Source organism: Lemur catta, chromosome 8 (genome assembly GCF_020740605.2).
Source record: "Lemur catta isolate mLemCat1 chromosome 8, mLemCat1.pri, whole genome shotgun sequence".
Classification (NCBI taxonomy): Eukaryota; Metazoa; Chordata; class Mammalia; order Primates; family Lemuridae; genus Lemur; species Lemur catta.
In genome coordinates, this window is record NC_059135.1 from 63,791,276 (window position 1) to 63,812,397 (window position 21,122).

At 37.6% G+C, this 21,122-nt stretch overlaps 1 protein-coding gene across 9 annotated transcripts in view; it reads left to right on the top strand.

The window, feature by feature from the left end:
- RBMS1 (RNA binding motif single stranded interacting protein 1) overlaps nucleotides 1–21,122 on the top strand; it is a 210,886-nt gene that overhangs the window by 157,489 nt on the left and 32,275 nt on the right. For all 9 annotated transcript variants that reach the window (XM_045559528.1, XM_045559534.1, XM_045559532.1 and 6 more), the window contains exons 3-4: nucleotides 8,819–8,877; nucleotides 13,866–13,957. In XM_045559528.1, the coding sequence (XP_045415484.1) occupies nucleotides 8,819–8,877; nucleotides 13,866–13,957 (151 nt within the window). The remainder of the gene's footprint in view (nucleotides 1–8,818; nucleotides 8,878–13,865; nucleotides 13,958–21,122) is intronic.

The following is a 21,122-nucleotide window of genomic DNA, read 5'->3' on the forward strand; positions in this document are numbered from 1 at the left end:
GTTACAAGTACCCATATTTGGAGGGAGATGGGAGAAAAGGATAACATTTACTAGTCATTGAACATCCATTATGTGTCACGCTCTGATGGCCCTTAGCAACAGTGCTGTGAGGTGGCTGTTATGAGACTACTTTACAGATGAAGATCCTGAGGCCAGGCAACTCCCCCAGAGTCACTGGCTGTCCATTGGCTATGTCAGCACTTGAGGATAGATCCCTCTGATGGCAACTATACCTTCCTTCCATTACAAGATTGTCTTCCTTATGATACAGTGACGTTAAGTAGTATGTAAACATGAAAGTGAGATAATCAAAGCGCAAGAAATACATTCCAGGTTTTGGTGGGGGAGGAAAAAAATTGAAGAAATAATCATTGTCGGTTCATAAATTCAATTCAGAAATAAAAGACCACTTTCTGTAATCAAATTGCCTTTGCTTTAAAAGTTGGACATTAATCAGTGTTTGAGACTTTTAGGGATTCATTTTTATGATAGATAATTAACATTTTACTTGCAAAATTCTGGGTTTCATTTTCAGCATGTATTATTTTCCTCTGACATATTAGTACTTTGCAGCACTAATTTGGGTCTGGCCATCTGTGACTGCATCCTTAAGTGCTGCAGTACAGTGACTTGTGGTAAAAATATTGTCATAAGATAATGTAAATGACCTTTTGGGTGCTATTTGCTCTTAAAAGACCATAAAATAGTGTAAAGCTACTTTACCTTGATTGCAGATCATAATAGACTTGATACTAAAGTATAACAGCAAATCTGTGTAATAAATCAAATGCTTTATAGTGTGCTTTTTTATTTAGAAGAGAGATTATAAGTTTTTCATAGGATATGGCAAAGAATACATCTTAGCCATTTTTAATGAGGTAGTTCAGTGTTCATTCTGTATGCATTTTTTATTTCAAGTCATGCATACAGTAAACAGCAGCAGTTGTTACCTTTGTCTAGCATTTATAATGGATTCACCCAGGAAGGAATGTTGATGAGGCAAATTAGTAGGTGTGGTTCTAAATTTAATGAGAAAAGGTTAAGAGTCCCAAAATCTAGGTGCAAATGACAGATTTTATTTGTACATTCAAGGGATGTGTTGATCTTAAAATTTTGATGTAATAAAAAATCAGGTATATAGATGTCTATATTTTCTCTTGAAAGAATGTGATACTTTGACTCAAAGCTTCTGTAATTTATTCTCCATCATCTCACAAGCTGTAAGGGAGCCAGGCTAGCTGAGGGTAGACCACAAGAGGATGGTCTAGCTTCTGCTAAATCATCTTGAATCTGCAGGCTCTGCATCTGACTGGAGCTGAAATCCCTGTCCTTTCCAGGACAGTTCAGAAAACTGAAATTGGTGATTCCTTTTCTCCATCTTCTAAATTCACAGACTGGCCACTGGTTTTCCATAGCACAGATACTATGCATTATTTTCCTCACATGTCAAGTTAAATATTTAAGGCTCCTTCAAAGAAGTCCTTTATCTTAAAATCTCTTCTGCCCTTGAGAACCTTTCCATTCACTGCCTAGCTTTCTCCATCCCCCCCGTTTTAATTTTTTTAACATGAATGTTACTGCTGCAGTACAAAAAGCAAGAAAATAAATAAAATAAAGTGTGACATCTCTCTCTGCTAATCCTGTGCATAAGATTTTCATTAATCTTACTAAAATATTGCTTTCATCATTTTGTTCTGCAGTTGCAAAACCTCCAGCCTCATGGTGTTCTCTCTCCTTTTCTTGGAACTTGGGGCCCTCAAAGACCTTCTCACACTTAGCTTTGTGACTTCCTACATAGGCTTGTATTAGACAGATTCTTCTGTTTATCGACCTCCATAGCCCATCTGGATTTCTGTTTTCCCTAAAGTCGTTCTTGCTCAACTTGACCTTCCTTCTATGTTTACGCCCCTTTATTTAGCATTCATCATACAAGGTCTCATATTTTTAATTTTTTTTTTTTAGTATTAAAAATTCCTTACATCCCCCCAAAGGACTCTCCCCCTTGATGGCAGGTGTGGTATCTTATGTGTTTTTCATAGGCCTTGTGTGGTGAATGGCATACTGTAGACCATGCCAGATATATTTGTGCGTTGCTTTCTTGATTTGATCTCTCCTTTCTTGACTGTACTCATCTCTTCCGTGATTCATTCTCCTTCAGCACCTGGTTTTCAGTTGTTTCTGACCTTTAGGTCTGCAGTAGCTTTTCTTGCCAAGCATTCTCCTCCTTTAAACCCTGACTCAATTCCAGCTGCGTAAGAAGTACCTTCCTGTTCTGCACAGGCCAGGAATCATTCATTCACAAAGGCACACTCAACCATATAACGTCAGTGGAAGGGGCAGTTATCTAATGTAGGAGTTAAGCCAAAACAACCGAATGAAAAATGGAAGAGCATTTTTCTATGCTCTTAAAATGTTTCTCTCTTGGAAGAGTCTTACAGAAATACCGAAAATCATCAAGGTGAAAAAGGCAAAGTTGTATAAAGTCTGATATTGATTGCCTAATTTAAAATTGTCACATCTTGTGTCTCATCTTGAAATGCTTGCCACTTCCCATAGCAAGTAAATGCGGAAGATATAGCCAGCTGGATTATTGAAGGTGGTGAGGATTCAGAATAACATATAAATGACTCCTATTATTTTATTTTAGGCCTCATTCTTCAACAAACTTTTCTGTTAGCTAAATGGATGTAATTTATACTTTGTATTCCTTCCCCTATCCAATTATTACTGGAAGAGCTAAAACAAATTTTAGGAAATCCCCTTTTCCTGGGAGATTACTGAAAAAATAAAGTAGCAAAACATGTTAGAAGACTGCATATGACTGGGCACAGTGGCTCATGCCTATAATTCTAGCACTTTGGAAGACTGAGGCAGGAAGATCACTTGAGGCCAGGAGTTCAAGACCAGCCCAGGCAACATAGCGAGACCCTGTCTCTACAAAAATAAAAATAAGAAGAAGAAGAAAGAAAAATAATATTTCAGTTAAAATTTTAAAAGCTGCATATACAGTATCATCTTTGTGTATGTGTATGAGGGTGTTAGGGGATGTATGTGTACTTTTTTCTCTTCCCTTAACAGCTCTCAAATAACAAGAGGAGTTTTGGCATATATTCCCATGAGTTCCCAAACTTCATTCCCATCAAATAGACACATGAGTTTTTCCTTTTAAGCTTTAAAGCCAATCATGCCTCTTCCTCACTGATACGTATGCTGTGTTGGGCATCTTATTCCAGGGTAGACCAATGTCATGTATCCAGAAATCCTGAGGCAAGTAATTCCTTTCTGAATGTCATCAGCATTTGACTTAAGGACCTTAGCAGTTACGGAGTCTGCCCTTTTCCCCTTACTCATTTGGAGCTGTGCAGAGTCAAAGTGGGAATTGCTTTGAACCTGTGGAGCAATCTGTGATTAGTGACCTAAGTTTCTACAACTGTCAACATGCTTGGTCTTGAAACTCCAAAGCAAACTTCCTACCTCCCATGTTTGCTGCTAATTAGCTGTGTAACCTTGGATAGGTCCCTTACTCACTCTGCTCCTAAGTTTCACATCTACGAAGTGGGAATAATATTCTACCTACCCAAAAGGTTTTTGTGAAGATTAAAATAATTGACCTAAATTGCTTAGAACAGTGCCTGGCATAGAATAAGAGCTGTATAAATGTAAGCTATGACTTTATTATTCCCTTGAATTAACTCACTAGGTCATAAGTTTTCCAAGGTTGATGTTTTGTTTTTCTTTCTTTTTTTTTTCTCCTGATTTCAATCCCCGTTCCCCAGTCGCTCCCTGGTGATCGTAGTTAGGATTCGGCATTCTCAATCCCCCTTCCCTTCTTCATGCTGATAATTGTCATTTGCACAGACACAGCATCTCTCATGCGTGAGCCCCTGTCTGTTCAATACCAGTGCAGCTATTACAACAAACCATCATCCTATATGCATGAGCAAGATCTAGCCTTTTCTCAAATTTAAAATATATTTTTTGTGTACATTATAAGTATTTACTTTTTCTTAACGTTGTTTTTAACACACTCATTTGCTTTTTCAGGTTCATAAAGTATTACAAAACTTACACAAGCCCTGCAAATGACCCCGTGATGCCTTAAATGAGTTTACAAATGGCATGGCCAATATTAAAATAACTTATCAACCATTATCGCCATCTGTTGGTACTGGTTGGAGTAGACTCCACTCTTCAAAACTGGGAGTGTTCAAAAGCTGCAAGTTCCCTAGTAGAGGAGAGTGTGTGTGTACTGCCTCATGCACACATGCACACATTTGTAAATGCACATTGGATAAGTCTATAAGAAAATGCATCAATATTCATATTTAGGACTTCAGGTGATTTTATTTTTTCAACCTACTTTTCTGTGTCTTCTCATTACAATAAACATGTATTTCTTTTGTAATCAAGATAAATTTTAAAAAGGTAGAATTTAGGAGGGACTAAATAATGGAGGCAGAGGAGAAAATTAAGCTTATTTACTAAGTACAAACTAAAACAGATTTTTTATAACAGCAGATGATGAAAGGGGATATAAGTGGAAATGGAGAAATGAGTAAAACTATGGTACAAAGTAAAGAAATTTTAGTAGATTCAAAGCACTAGGTTTCATCAGCCAGGTTCACTTGAGCCAATAGGTTTAAATGGGAGTTTTTACTTGTTATATTCTCCCTTTGAAATTCTAATTATTGTATAGTCTCTTAATTACTCTTTATCTTTTTACTTGTCAGAGCTTCCTCTGAAGTGGATTATCTACTTTTAGCAAAGAATATTCTAATCTGGGTAGCCAGGGCTATGGTCTGAGCCATGTTACTTTGAAGCTAGATAAAACCCAAAGAATCTTCAGTCACATTTTCTCCCCATCAAATTCTACAGCTTGCTTTCTTGGGCCTGCATCTCCTTGGTGTACTAAGAGTGTGAATTCTGCCAGTCAGAAAGCCTGTTTCTCCCAGTACATCATATGTCCCTGTTCCTTAATGATGTTTTTTTAAAAAAATTAAGCTACAGATAGGAACAAGGGGAGGTGAAAATCTGGTTGGTTTATGAATTTGTAACCTGATGTCTGTTATTCATGTAGGCATTGATGATTGACAATAGAATTAGCCTAAATGTTGCATACTGACAACGATGTGAATGTAGAAAAAGAAAAAGAATTAGACTAAATATTAACTGTGTACTAGTTCCCCTACCCCCTTCATTAAATCTTACTGCAAGTAAAGTTAACAGAGGGAGAATGGTGACTGCTCTGAACCCTGCTGCCCCCTATTCTGGTTCCTGAGGTGCCATTTGATAGATGGCTCTTCCCCATATTCTAGATCTAAACCTTTCCTGGCCCTTTTCTGCTCCCAGCAAAACTATCTGTTCTGTACTCCTCTCCCACAGTAAGTTGCTCGAGTCACCCACTGAGGAGCTAACTTAGCCAGGGCCTGACTTAAAGTGGTTTATCTTCCAGTCCTGGGGTCTGTATTTCAATGGGAGCCTCTTGTGCCATGAGTGGTGTAACTGAGTGGACAGCCCAAAAGAGAAGAGGTTTTAGGAGAGGGATTTCCTCCAGCACCCCTTCCCGACCCACTTGTTGCAGGAGGCCAGTGTGCAATAGCCCCGTGGGCAGCGTGGAAACTTTGCTGACATTCTGTGAAATCACGGTCTTCTCAATCTTAACCCACAAATCATGATGAAAACCACAATAGAAAGTAAAACTGATACATTTCAGAAATCTCTCTTTTCCTACCCACCCTCTTCTGTCTCTTTATCCCTCTCTAAACCATAAGCCACATGTTTGTTTCTTATGTTTAAAACATACAGAAACTTACTGGGGCTTGGAAAATGGATATTGAAATACCATGGTAAAAGAAACCTTCCATTTTGTTCCTCTACTTTCATACTCCCAGTGTATAAAGGAACATTGTTTCTCTGAATCATTTCATTGATAAATTGGAGTGAAAACTTAAAACACTACTCATTTTTGAGCTTTGGGATTTTGGGCAAGGTGTTAGGCTCAAAACTTCTATGAGCTTTTGTTTCCCCATGTACACAAATGGGAATAATAACACCTACCTCATAAGATTGTTGTGAAGTTAATTAAATAAGACCATACATGCAAAGTGCCTGACACACCGTGCCTAGGGAATAAGTAGGAACTCAGTAAATGTACTCTCCTTTCTGGTTTCTCATAAAATACCCAGCTGAATGGTTGAAGACAGTAGGGATGGTTTCATGGAAAAGATACTGTTTGAACAGGTCCTTCAAGTTCAAGCATGGGTAGAATAGATAATGGAGAGATGGGAGAAATGTTTAAAGTGGTGCTTAAGGTAAATTAATGCAGCAGACAGGATTGGAAGGACCAGAGGCTGGAGGCAGGGAGAGAACTGTTAAGTGCTTTTTGCATACGTCTAGGCTCCGTGAAGGGAAGGGGTGAATATTAGAAACAAAGACAAAACTCAGAAGTGTTATTGACCAGCTGGATTCAGGAATGATTGAGTTGATGATGCCTCAAGGACCTCAAGCTTGGTAGAAGACTGGCAGTGTGACAGTGGTGTTGAATGAAAAGAGATACAGAAAGAGACAAGGAGAGATGTGTTTGGGGTGCTGTGGAAGATGGGATTTAGAAAATGGTGTGCTTGAGGTGATATTTAACTAGATATTTAAGAATCTTAATAAAATGTTAAGATAGTTAAGTAGAAAGAGGAAGAGAAGCAAACCAAAGCTTTGGTGGGAATTAAAAAAAAAACAGGAAGAAGAAATGGACATCATCAGAGGAGATTCATTAATTAAAACCGTGTCATTGGATGAATTATTAATACCTAAGAAAAGGAAGGGTTGAGGACCAGATATGAAACGTGATGAAAGTACTCAGTTAAGGAGGGAGAGACAGAAGCTGAATGGGCAAAGAACCCCCAAGAGAGGGCTGAGAAAGGTGGAATGAGGTTGGGAGTGGCAGAGAGGGGTGCACGTGGCACCGATGTGGAGGAGCCAGCAGCAGGGAGAGTGTGGCAGGGCTTGAAGTTTCAGTACTACCAACAGCATTTCTCTTTTCCCACTTCCGCATCTCCCTTTCTCCCTGTCTTTTCCTGTCTTTGCCATCGTTAAATATTGAAGCAGAACCAGAAGTGTAGAAGGCCAACCCCTTATGTTCCCCTAAATTTTCTTTATTCTGTTTGACTTACAAAAAGCCCTGAACTCCAAGACCTCTCTGAATCTCAGTGACTCTCCATCCTCTTGTAAACTGGAGGCATGCCAACTTTTCCCCTGCTTTTGGGAAGGTATGAGGCAGGAACACAGTTTAAAAATACTTTAACCAAAGACTTACATGAACTATCAAGCATATCAAGCATATAACCTAGGTAGATAAATGGTTGCTAAAAGATAGTCTTTAAATCACTTACTATTTTTTTTTTCTCATTTGTGGATTTTTTTTTTAGTTTTTATTGTTGTTGTTGTTTTTGGTAAGCTTAGTGACATGTGTTAATGTTATAAACAGCCAGAATCTCTACAGGGAATTGAAGGTGTTTGCAGCTTTATGCCTCTTGGATGTAATTGTCATTTGAACCTTAAATTATCTTTACTTTCATGCCTAGTTAGTATTCATTTGATTACATGATTACACAGAGTGAACTTAGGGAACATTAACTGGAAGAGAGGGGTGACTCAAGCCATTTGTTTCTTCTAGAAAAATATTTTTCAGCGTGTTTCAATGCATAAAATAGATGCCTGCAGTATTCAAAATGGTTTAAAATGCTACACATGTACTTCAGTTTCCTAAAACTTTTAAGTCTCCTTTTAGTACTCAAAATCAAACATGAAAAAGAAAAACAAATGTGGAATTTTTAAAGTTAATATATAGGAAAGTAGAATTTTGCAATTTACCGTATATAAATGAGGAAAATTGAATCTCAGGTACATGAAGTAAGTTATATGCATTTCCTAAAATCTTACTTTGCTTGTTAAGAAAATTTTTAAAATTTATTTTTCAAGAGTTCTTTTTCCCTCAATTTTTGGAAGAAAGCGTAGATAACAGTGCTTTCCCTCATGGTGTGGTCACTATGAGAGGGTGTGGGTTTGGTACATATATGTAAATTATACTGTTACTTCATTCTCAGTAGCAGTGCACTAAATTTTGACATTCTGCATTTTTTTCCCATCTTCCCCGACATCTATGGCACATTAAGGAATTTAAACACATTTCTTATAAAACCCTTATAATTAATGATTAATCCCTTATTCATTGTTTTATTTTTTAGCTTTTTTTCTCTTTTTGACATAATTATACATAAGTATGGGATACATAGTGATGTTTTGCTACATAAAATGTATGTTGATCAGATCAGGGTAATTAGCATATCTATCATCTCAAACATTGATCATTTCTTTGTTTTGGGAACATTCAGTATCCCCCTTCTAGCTATTTGAAACTATATAAGATGTTATTGTTAACCATAGTCATCCTACAGTGCTAATAGAACACTAGAACTTATTCCTCCTATCTAGCCTTTAAAAATCTCTCCCAGTTTCACCCCACCACCCTTGAAAATATTTTTTATAGAGCTCACATTTCATATTTTTGTCCTGAGATTTCAGGTAAGTACCTGATTGTTCAAAGTTAAACATCAAACTATAATCCAAAGATTCAAATGGGCAGCCTCGCCATTCCCTTTTTTTAAAGTTTAGTTTTGAGTTTAGAATTGTCATTTCCTGTCCCTTAGTAAAGAACATTTTGTACTTTAAAGTTTGCAGATGTTTGAAAAGGATGCATGTTCTTTGGACTTAGACATCAATAAAGGTTCCTTATAACTACTTCTTTTTTTGTTTTCTTTTTTAGATATGGAAAAATAGTCTCCACAAAGGCAATTTTGGATAAGACAACGAACAAATGCAAAGGTATGTTTTCTTGGCTGATTATTTGCTAAATCATCACCTTAGAAAAGTGATGGAATTTAAAACCTGATCTTTGGTTTCCAAACTGTCTTCATTTTATTAAAAACCAAATCTTATGTGTCACCCAGCTTGTGTCTTGCACAATGTCAACATATTGCTTTCGTTTGCCCCTGGTCGAGTTTTGGCTAGAAACCCAACAGCAGCTAGCAGTTTGCCAGAATTCCAGATTTGACGCCAGTAGGGTTAACATGCAAAACACTGGTTGGCATTTAGCCCCTGCTTTTAAAAGGGGAGTGGAGTTAGAAAGTAGCTTTTCTTTCCTGAGCCTGAGGAGATTAGAGCTGCTTACTGAAGACCACTGGACTGTAGTAAAGAACTGAAAAGATTACATATTGTGCAAATTGGCTCTATTAATTAGAATAGAGTAGTTTTAAGCAGTACTTAATTACATGTTTCAATACTCCCAATTGTTCTTTGCTGAATGCCTGTTGACAATATTGGCAGCGGGGAGGAAAGAACCATTTTCACTGACCAAATTGTCATAGGGAGGGGAGGTCATGTGCCCCTTTGAAATATGCTGCTGCATTAATTTGATGCACTGACCTTCAGTTTTCCATGTAATTAGGATGAGCTCATCCAGCCCCATGAGCTGGAAGAGGAGGCGTCTACAGTAGGCAGCACTGATGCTCTGCGGTTCTGACTTTTAATGATCCAGCATCTTAACAATAGGCATGTGATTTCTAGGAAAAGGGAAGAATAGAGTCAGCTGACTTTGAATCTAACTATTGACCCCATGAATTGAAATGAGGTTGACAGGAATAGGCAGAGAAGGCAAATCTCCTCGTTAATTAGACCCTAGTTTTTCAAGCAGTGGTGACAGGGCAGTGGCTTAGTACCATCTGAAAAAGGCAAAGAACATGAATGAACCCTATGGTAGGGCCTCTCCTTATAAACCAGCCAGTTCCTTTAATCTAGACTTGAAGTGGTTCATTGTGTATCTGTCTCTTCTTCAAAGTGCCTTCATTTAAAGGAGCTATTGTGGCAAATATCTAAGCCCATGTTTAATCAACATGGCACATTAAGGCGATTTTGCCTTGGAACAGTGAATAGAGCATGCTTTACGTAGAGTAATACCCAATAAATATTTTAAATCAATTAAACTAGAGAGAGTCAAAGTGTAGACTAAAATGCATTATATTTAGTTGCCAAGAGTAGTCTTATTTAACATTTACAAATGATTTGGACAAGCAGAGACACAGAAAAAAACTTTTGTTTTTATAAAGAAAAATAGACTCTTGCAGGCATAAAACAGGAAGCTGCTCTCAAACATCAGTTTCAAACCAATAGAGAAATAAGAGTAGACAAGTGGTTTTAGCCTTACCCTATCTTCCCTTCTTTTCTTTCCCTCCCCCAAGGAAATCTTACATAGCAGCTCAATATGATAAAAAGCAGAGCTGCACTAGTTAAGTGAGGTAGAGAACTCAAAAGTCTCCCTGGTTAAATTCTCCACTATACCCCTAAACTGAAAACCACTATCATATACTCTTCTCTAATGGCAACCTGTTCCCTAGAAGCCAAAATTCCACAGTGCTCTGCATGATCTAGAAGAGGTATGGGTAAAAATAAACTAATGCTCAATCTAGCATATTGTTATAATTCAAACCGGTAACAGTTGGAAAGGATCTGTTGATAAGTGGAGAGATTTATGGTGCTGCTAAATAAGGGCAGGAATAATTTAGAACTGATTTTAGATACAAGTCTCCCGGAGACCTTCCCTTAAAGTAGGTCTTGGGAGACACTGCTTTTGTGTGTAGGGGCAGTGATAGAAACCTTCCACGGCTCTGTGGCTCACACAAGCCTCCCAGCAGTAGGTGCCAGCAGGTATCTGGTGGGTGGGTGGGTGGGTGAGTGGAGAGGGTAAACAAGAGTGGGTTTATAAAATCCTGGAAGTAAGAAAGAGAGAACATGTAGGGAAAAAAAGTAGTTTGAAGACAAATAAGAAGAAATGACATTTAACTTAGCTCATAATAAAGTTAGAGAACATGTTACCCAAGATAACTTGACCTGATGGGTAGATGGGTGGGTAAATAAATGATAGATTGATAGATGGATATAGATAAATTAATGCATAAAAGATTAGAGAGTATTAGTATAAATGAAAGGTGCTGGTGTATAATTTTTGAGATTAAACACATCAGAGAATTTTATACATAGAAATGAGATCTTAGAAGGTCATAGAACATTTTTTGTCACAAAACATATTTTGGAGCCTCTATTTTGGACAAAATTAAGGTGAAGGAAATGTTACTCTGCGTAATAGGTACCTCAGTTATTAAATTTAAAAATTCACAATTTAGTTGTTATTTTACATTTCAGTTTTTGTCTAAGTTTAGCCAACAAAAGGTATTTAAATGTTTAACCAACACTGCTATTAATATATGTTGTAGTTTAGGACAAAAAAGCTCACAAAGGATTGATTTTGAAACTGATTATTTATACTTACAGAATTGCATGTAAGACCAGAACATATATACATACTCATCCGTAAAAGTGGTTTGAGGATAAATTAGACCAATGGTAAAAATAAGGATAAGAGCAAGAAAATTCATGTTATTACAGAATGGCCCTGTGTTTCCTAGGAGCCAAAGCAAAAGTAGAAAACATAGTTCTTCCCACAATTCAGTCATCAAAATGAGAGGGGAAATCCAGGGAGCAGGAGTGGCATAAGTATTCCCGGCCTTGAGACCTGAGAACAATTCTCCTGGGGAGCCTCGGAGGCTACCATGTTAGTTAGTGAACCCTACCTTCAAAAAAACATCTTTATACAAATATATAAATATATACAAATATATACAAATATATTTATATAAATATATACATATTTATATAAATATATACATTTTTAATATACAAATATATTTATATAAATATATACAAATATACTGAAATCCAAAGAACCTGCTTAACTCAAACTTTATATAGTCTTTTATTTACTTGAAAGCAATACAGAGAAAGAAAACAAAAAAGCCATGGTGCATGCTTACCACCATCAAAGCTGTCTTCAGCAAATGGTTATGAAACAGCAATAGTTGGGTAGGCTTTGGAGAAAGCCAGAAAAGGATATAAACAGCTAAAATACAACCATTACAGATTTCTCTTAAGAAAATAACAGATAAAAGAATGCTGATATTACCTGAATAGATAGTAACTTCAAGTACCGTAACATCAAAATTGGGATCTTCTGTTTATTTACTTACTGGCAGTCACAAAATTGGAGGAAAAAACTTAAATATCCATCAGCAAGAGCTACCGCATTTCAGTGTAGCTGCTTGTTCGTTTACAACCCACTGAAACCGTGTGTAAGTGTGTGTGTGTACCTGTGTGTGTATCCACAGAGCGTTGCATATTAACATTAACAGCAGATTTCTAAATATTAATAACATCCAAAATATGTTTAACCTAATGTCTAATTTCTAACCTGGAGGTTGAGTGGCATTCTCTGCTTTTACCTGGGTAAACCTCATCCTTTTTCTCCCCAACCTGGCTATTTCTGCACTGTCCAAATCAAAGTAAACCTTATTTCAGTCCAATTCCAAATAACATAAGGAAGCTGCTGCTTTACACATTCATCTTTTCTGAAACATCTATTTCTGTAATCGATAGTCTATTCCATCTCATTACAGTTTATTTTGTTACTAGGCAATATTTTTGGTACTAATACTGCAAAACTGACTTGGGACTGTTTCTGAGCTCTTTGACTTTGTTGATCTATATTTGTCTATTTTGACACTAATACTGTCCTATCTAAATGACCGTGTCTTCATAATACCTGAATAAATGATAGGGCTGGCCTCTCTGCTAAACAACCTCCAGTATATTCTTACTCATTTAAAATTAATTTTATAATAATTGACTTGCGTTTGAAGAAGAACCCTTATATGTTACCTCATACCCTGTTCCTTTAAACAGTATACTAAATATAACGTAATCTTTTCTCAGTAACTTAAGTATTATCAGAGTTAAAAATCCGTGATTTTTAAGAAAATGATGCTCACGCAATCTATTGAGATTAGTGGGGCTGTTTTCTCTTAACGCTGAACAAATCCTATTCTTTGTATAGTTTTTCTCTTTTGTTGCTTTTTATTAGTTTTCACTATTAGATGCCATACATACACCTATTTTGTTGCAGCCCTACCCTCACCCCAATCCTTTTTCCCCGTCATTACCGGTTTCTGATTTGTTGTCACCTGGGAAAACAGATGACCAGCTCATTAAAAATGTTTGTAAAACTATGAGTAAATAAGCTTTGACCCAGGGCCTCTCTTAGGAGGTTATGTATTTGTTTTGTTTTGTTTTTAGATTTTAGGGCATGAACTGCTAAAACAGCTATTTTGAGTATCTGGAGGCGTTTCCCCCTCTTTCTTTATTTTGAAGAGATATGATGAGCTATAGTTTAGGTAAATAAGTATTATGTTTTTAACCAAGTACTAGAATTTAGATTATTTTATATTTTGGGTATCTAACGGTTACACTTATTTTAATTTTGCAAAGTAAGGTTTAGTCTACATAAAAAAACATAATTTTTGTTTCTCTTATTTGTAAGCTCTGTAGGATGGCTCCATCTTTCTTACTGAATCTTTAAAAACACTGTTTTCTCTGAAGCTGGTTTTTTTTCTTCCTTTTTTATGTGTTTTTTTAATCTTGGTTGGCAACTTAGGTGTTATTTCTTCCAGTAACTACAGGTCACCTAAGAAGAAGATCTTGAATAGGAAAAAGCTGGTCCCCCCCAGCCCCCCGGCCCTGTGAAGGGAGGCTTGTCTAGCCGTGAGGAAGAGCCCAGGAAGCCACTGCGCTGAGGCTGCCCAGACCTGAGCTCTGTCAGGACGTTCTCATTTCTGCTGCCTGCGTTAGAAACATAGTGGAGTCATCCTTTTACTCTTTACATAATCGTAAAACAATGGCTTAAGAACTAAACGTGTTTTGTATTTCAGGTTATGGTTTTGTGGACTTTGACAGTCCCGCAGCAGCTCAGAAAGCTGTGTCTGCCCTGAAGGCCAGTGGGGTTCAAGCACAAATGGCAAAGGTGAGTTGAGAGCCGGTGATCGCTTCTCTGCTCCGCAGCTTTGGTTCTGCACCCTAATGCCTCTGCTTTTCCTATCACCACCTGCATGCCCCCTTCACCCCCCAGCCATGGCTCCTTCTGGACGCTGTCCCCTGCTTCCACGGCCTCAACAGTAGTGATTCTCATGATTCAATGTGTGGAGGAGAATTTGTTAATGTATAAAATTTACATAGTAAATAACGTAACCCTATAAGTAAATCAAGAAATAGCACCAGATTTTCTCAGGTAATCAGGTATTTGTGAGTCTTTAAAATCTGTACTGTTTTTTAAAATATTTTTAATATGTCAATGCTTAAAGAATTAATATATTTTAGACATACTTCAAAAGGTAATTATGTATGGAATGTCACATTTTGTAAGACTATATAGCTAGCACATACATTGCATTATACAAATATACTAGTTTTAATGCAAATGGAAGCTACAGATGATTTTTCTTCCATATAATAATCAGACATTTTTAGACATTGATTATTTCTGGACTATAAATCTACTGTTTAGTAGTTTTGTAATGACTTTATTCAAGATTTGTTTCTGATAGACTTTTAGCATTCTAGATAAGGAATATTGTTAAAAAATTTCTCCAGGTGTGGAATAGGCTTGAATGTTACGTGATTATAAAACAGAAACCATATGTTTCATGCTTAGTATATATTTTAGCACAGTACACATGGGTATTAATTGCTGTACGATATAACATTTTCCTTGAAAACTTTTGTCTTACAAGTTTCCCTGTAAGGTTTTTACCTAGAATATCATAATTTATGAACGTAAGTGGAGTTAACCAGCCAGTCATCATCTCTGTCTTTTCATATTAGGTTCATCATCAAAGTTATGCACCAGATGCATTTTCTAAAGTAATGATGCCTTAGAAAGACTTGATGGACTTGGAAAAGTTGGCCTTACATGATCTAAATCACTAGTTCAGGTGCAGTCTGATTTTAAGGCTGGAGGGACCTCACACTAACTGGTGCATCCTCAGCCCCACTTTCAAATAGGCATGGTCTACAAACTAAGACTCAGAGAGGAGCATAACCCTTGAAATGACACACATCTCTTAAGCGTTTATATTCTAGAACAGACATTCTATTATGCACTAAACACATCCAGGAGTCACTGTTGACTAAACTGATATTTATATCCCGGTCTTTATTGCCCAAGTGTAAGCCTGGGTTATATCCTAATGCCTAGTACTTACAGTGTAGTTATTAAGATATTCATGTACTTGTGTAGGGTTTTTTTTTCCCCATTGGTGGTCCTTCAGTTGCTACGGAAAATATTTTCAAGCCTGAAACTCGACAGTTTGATATTTTGAATATTCTTTTCAAAAGAGTAATACTTTTATATTAACTGGTTTCATGAAGTACAGGGGAAAATAATTTTATACTATTCTCCACATGATCCTTCCCCAAGAAGCATTCACAAGCACATAAGGAAAAGAAGGTTCGTGGAAGTTAAAGGACTCTGGTAAAGAGATAAGTTACCTGCTAGGATCTTACGCTTGCTGAAGAACACGTATGCAGCTACCAGGACAGAGATTTACTTTCGATGAAAGAATCATCGTAAATAAAGATTTCAGGAATTAATAAAAGGGATCACTCTTCTAAATTAGTCCTTGCCATTTAATATTTTTAAAGTTTACAGTGAATTGGACTTACTTTGTATTTTCTTAAACTCTAGAATAACAAGTTAAAATAAAACTGTAAATATTAAGCACCACGATCTTCCAATTGTCCGTCGTATAGAGCATTCCTTGTGACATTGTTGAAAAACAATGATTATGAGGTTTTAAATATGTTGTGAATATGTGATACCTACATTGCATAATGATTTGCAGAATGTTTAAACTGCCTCTATAAGCAGTGGATAACCAGACATTTTATAAAGCAGGACTCTCCGGGCACACTCAGAAAACAACTCTCTTCTTTCCTCCCCTCTGTCCATTCTAACTCACTCCCTGAAGCTCCTGCTTTTGGAGAAAATCCTGGGCAGGTCTCATGACTTTTCTACCCACTGTCATTATTTCAAAAAGTCCCTTCAGTTGTGTCTTTCGTTTCCTGCCTTTCTTGTTGATTGTTTTGGTAGAATGCCTCTTGATTTTTCATCACCAAACTCCAGGAAACATGTATCTTTCAATACATTCTCAGCCATTTCTGTCTGTATTTACGTTGTCCGACCTCAATACAATATTTTAAACAAGACATCGTATGGGGGAAGTCTCAAGTTACACTCCAAATACAGTTTGTATAATGTCAGGATCTCATGTAGAGGTTTTCAAAGCTACTGACAGTCAACAAAAGGGTTGTGGGTCTTGGACGTTGCCCGTGCCGAGAGAGATCACAGCCTGCCAAGCAATTGTTTGCTGACAACCATACTGATTATTTGTTGATCAGGAAGCAGTATTTTAAAGATTTCAATCCCAATAGAACCATTTCTTATGTGCATGTACTCAAACACACACAGACACACAGCGATATTAACTAATGTACTTAGTTACATTTTAGGGAATTATAGGAAAATAAATATTTAGTTACAATTTAGGAATTAGTTGGGGGTTGTGACTGATGTGTAATATGTTGTACCTTTTTTCAATTCAAAGTTATGTGAAATAGGCTCCCGGTTAACATTTTAATGCTGAATATTTGATTCTGAGGAACAGATTATGATGTTAAGTATGTGATGCCTGTAATTTAAATGTCCAATCCTGTTTATTTGAAAAAAATTTTAAGTATTGTGTAATGAATCTTCAAATGAAGCTTGCGTCTTCCCCTGCTGGGTCTGCCCCAAGTAGGAAGCTCATCGTGGGATGGGAACGTGATTCGTTTCTTTCCTATTTTGGAAGCTTGTGTTTGTCCCAGTCTTCGGTCAGCTCACTAGCTGTGGTTTCTAACCTCTCCAGCCTTGGTGCAGTGGTGAAGGATGACCTGCCCATGATGTGATCTGGTGATTTCTCTGGCCAGGCAGCACTCTTTATGCTTTCTTTCGTGGAATACTTTGGTTTTCTGAGATCTCTAGCCAACCTCACTCCACCCACCCCCAAATTGATCTTTCACCTGTAGTTCCCTGGACCTAGAGAATATACGGCTGACATCCTCAGCTCCTGATAATCTAATTAACAGTCTGTTTTCAGCCCCTTTCTGTGGGGGCCTCTTGCCCCTCAAGGCAACCTTCTTGGGAGGACCTAACACAATCCTGGGCCGACTCTGCCCACTTCTGATCTACCTTTGCCAGGTATCGGTAGGACCGTAGTTACTTCCCAGCCACACTTGTAGGCCCTTCCACCAGCCTTTCTCCTTTTAGATTCCTCCGCTTTTAAGTCAGATGTCAATCTGTTATTTCCACCAAGCTCCATGGGACACAGATCAAGCTCCCTGAGTGGTCTATTGAAGCCCCTCTTGCTTGACTACCAGATAGTAAAGCAGTCCACGTGGTGAGACTCAGAGTACATCAACATTTATCTGCATGTAAATTTCATTCTCAGTCTCTCCAATCTCTTATAGACGGACAGGAGGTGGATGCTCAGCTAAGCGTCCCAGACCCATTCTCAGCCAGCCCCTTGCAGGCTCTCTTTAGGTGGTCTAGTTTCTCACTCTGGAATGTGGGGGCTTCTGATGCCCAGTGTTTTATAGTCTCAGCTAAAATAGAATTAGAAAGAGGTCTGTTTTATCAGTCTGTTAAAAATATAGAGGCTTTATTTAGAGTGGCTCTTGAGTACTTCCCTAGGCATTGTTTCCAAGACCTGTGATATTAAGCAACACAGTACTTTAAATATCCACTGTTTTGAAGAAGTCTTTACAATACATTTCATCAACAATGGACTGGGTCTAGACTGGCATGTCGTGTCAACAGTGCCCTTCAATGCGAGCTTTCCCTTGGGTTGATAATAAGCACCGGTCAAAGACCTCCCCAGGAGGCTTGATACTGTAAATTGGCTATGAGAAACCATGCCTTCCTCCGTCTTCTGTGGGGAGGACCAGCATGCAGATTCAGAGATGCTGGCATGTGCCAGCATTCTCCATGTTATGATTTCTTTACATTCCTGTAGCATGACTTGAGTTTGCTGGACTTCATTTCTTTTTTATTATATCACTAAAGTTACAAAATGTATTTTATATGCCCTCGGGTCTGTTGTCCTATACGATAGAACCATGGATTTGAATATCTGCGCTTGAACGTAGCCCCTTTATGCTGTCTGGATAAAGGAGCACTTGGCACACATCTTTTGGGGAGATGATTTTTAAAGGGAGTTTAAGTCCAGCTCTCATAGTTGGGTGATAAGGAGGGGACCCATTGCTGTCCATTTTACTCTAGTGAATTAATCTAGATACAATAATGTGTCAAAAACTCACACTTCCACATATCAAAGGCTTCCTTATATAATCAGAAAAAATTAAGGTACATTTAATTAGGGGAGGGTGGTGTAGAAATATAATATTGTTTGACACATTGGCTGTCTGAGTTGATAAATAACCCCAGAAATTTTCATAACTAAGTCACACAACTGTAAATTGAGAGCATTAGAGAACAGCGATTATTTCTTACTCGTGTTTAATTTTCAGTGCCTTGCTTGGTACCTGCCATAAGGTAGGTATTGTTTGTTTTGATGATGATCAAAGAAATTAATTAAGCAAGAGAAAAACTTTCTTTTGAGCCTGGACAAATATTGAGAATTAAGAAAGGGACATTTTAAAATTATATCCATCAAGTACCCTGATGAAACTTATCAAATAGTAATGACCTTGGGCCTTTTGGAAAACTCTGTTTATGTTAAACTTGGCAAATGTTTCAAATGCATGCATTTTCATACAAAAGACTCAGATTCTATAAAGAGCAGAAGAGACTCAGATAAGAGCTGAAAAGATGTAAAACTCTAGTTGACATTGGTAATATCTGTTAACAGTGACTTGTGTGGGCCTTTTGGTACCTCCTAAGGCCTGCTGGGGGTCAGCACATCATCGTTTGTTGTTTGGCTGCACATTTTTTTCAATAAATAAGCAGTCAGACGAGCAGGGATGTAATCCCCCTCTCCTCGCAGAGGTCCATCATGCTCTGAGCAGTTTGCAGTCGTATGCCCGTGAGCGGCTATCTATCTGCTGGTTGGTGAACCTCTTCAGTACAAGAGAAAACAGATGTCTGTTCTCCCTGCCAAGTCCCTTTCTTGCATTTTAGGTACCATTCCACATGCACGGGGAGGTTTTTGTTAATTTCTTTCAGATGATGACTGAGTGCTTCACACCATGCGGGACCTCCAAGCCCCGCTTTTCTACTCAAGTGAACATTAGTAGCCGTTTATCCCTCTCACGGTCACTGTAGGACCTAGTTTTCTACTTGTTAGAGAAGCCCTGAGCCCTTCCATGCCTAGGGACATAGGGAGGCCTGTTGGCCCCACTTTTATGTTTGGTCACCTATAATTGACAGAATAATTGTTTTTTCGGACATAGCACTGTAGGTAATAAAAACAGAGTTATGGTTGTCACTAATTTTAAAGAAACTAAATTATCCTCACTCAAAAACCACGACCAAGCACTGCAAGTATCATATGTTCCATTCACGATGAATGTATGGTAATAAGAATGCGTGGATACTTTGGGGATTAGCTATTTTGTGATCCATGCTACCAGCTTGGAGTTTTTTCCCATTCTTTTGTATTTTGTTTTTTAGTTTTAGTATTAATGCAATGTTGTGGGTAATGTTTGCAGGACAGTTGATCATTTGAAAAGAAAGATAAATAACATTAGTTCTAAAGGTCATGCCAATGAAATTAGGTTTCTAAATGACAGGGTTGTTTATGTTGAAAACATATTAACATCATTGGAAATATTTACCTGTATTTGGTCTACTTTGTATCACTATGTCAAAGAATGGGTTAAGAGCCCAATTTCTTTCTAGATTCTGATTTTTAGTACTTTTTTATATTATTTCTTCATTGGTAAACTTTCAAGTTGAATCAAGATTTTATAGTGTGGCTAGGCACAGTGGCTCATGCGTGTGATCCACTTGGCCTCACTTTGGGAGGCTAAGGCTGGATGATCACTTGAGGCCAGGACTTTGAGACCAGCCTGGGCAACATAGCAAGACCCTGTCTCTACAAAAAATTTAAAAATTAGCCAGGCATGATGGTGCATGCCTGTAGTCCCAGCTACCTGGGAGGCTAAGGCAGGGAGGATCACTTGAGCTCAGGAGTTCAAGGTTACAGTGAGCTATGGTCAGGCCACTGCACTCCAAACTGGATGACCGAATGAGACCCTGCCTCAAAAAAAAAAACAGACTTTAAAGCATGTGTAATATTTTAATAATAGAAGCAACTAAAACACGTTTAGAAGTACTTAGTACTGATATTGTCAACTCACTTCTAAAAATCTTCATATATATATAACAAATTGTAATATGAGCATTCTTAAATATTAGTCATTTAGATCTTCATAATTGTAATTTTAAAAGAAAATCTATAATATTTAGATATGGTTTTTATGTAACATTTCTTTATGCCATATCTTTGTCCAAAGAGTGTTCTAATGCCCTGTAATTAGGGGGTTCCCCACTCTATTGTGAATCTAAGCATGATTCAGAAATCTTCCTAAGATAGATTTGGTCATATCACTCATCTGCTTCCATGCCTCCAAAACCTGCCTATTTTTCAAGGTATGGCTTTCAAACTGCAGTTCCTCCTTTGTCCTACTTCCTACCTACTTAAGTATAGTCATGCATCACTTAATGGCTGGGATGCATTCTCAGAAATGTCCCATTAGGTGATGTTGTATGAACATCAGAGTGTACTTACACAAACCTACATGGCATATAGCCTACTGTACACCTGGGCTGTGTGATATGGCCTGTTGCTCCTAGGCTACAGACCTATACAGCATGTTACTGTACTGAGTACTGCAGGCAACTTTATAACAATGGTATTTGTGTATCTAAATACAGGAAAGGTATAGTAAAAATACAGCATAAAAGATTTAATATGTTGCACCTATATAGGACACTTACCATGAATGGAGCTTGCAGGACTGGAAGTTGTTCTGAGCAAGTCAGTGAGTGGTGAGTGAATAGGAAGGCCTAGGGCATTGCTGTACACTATTGTAGACTTGATAAACACTGCTCTTAAGCTACACTAAATTTACAG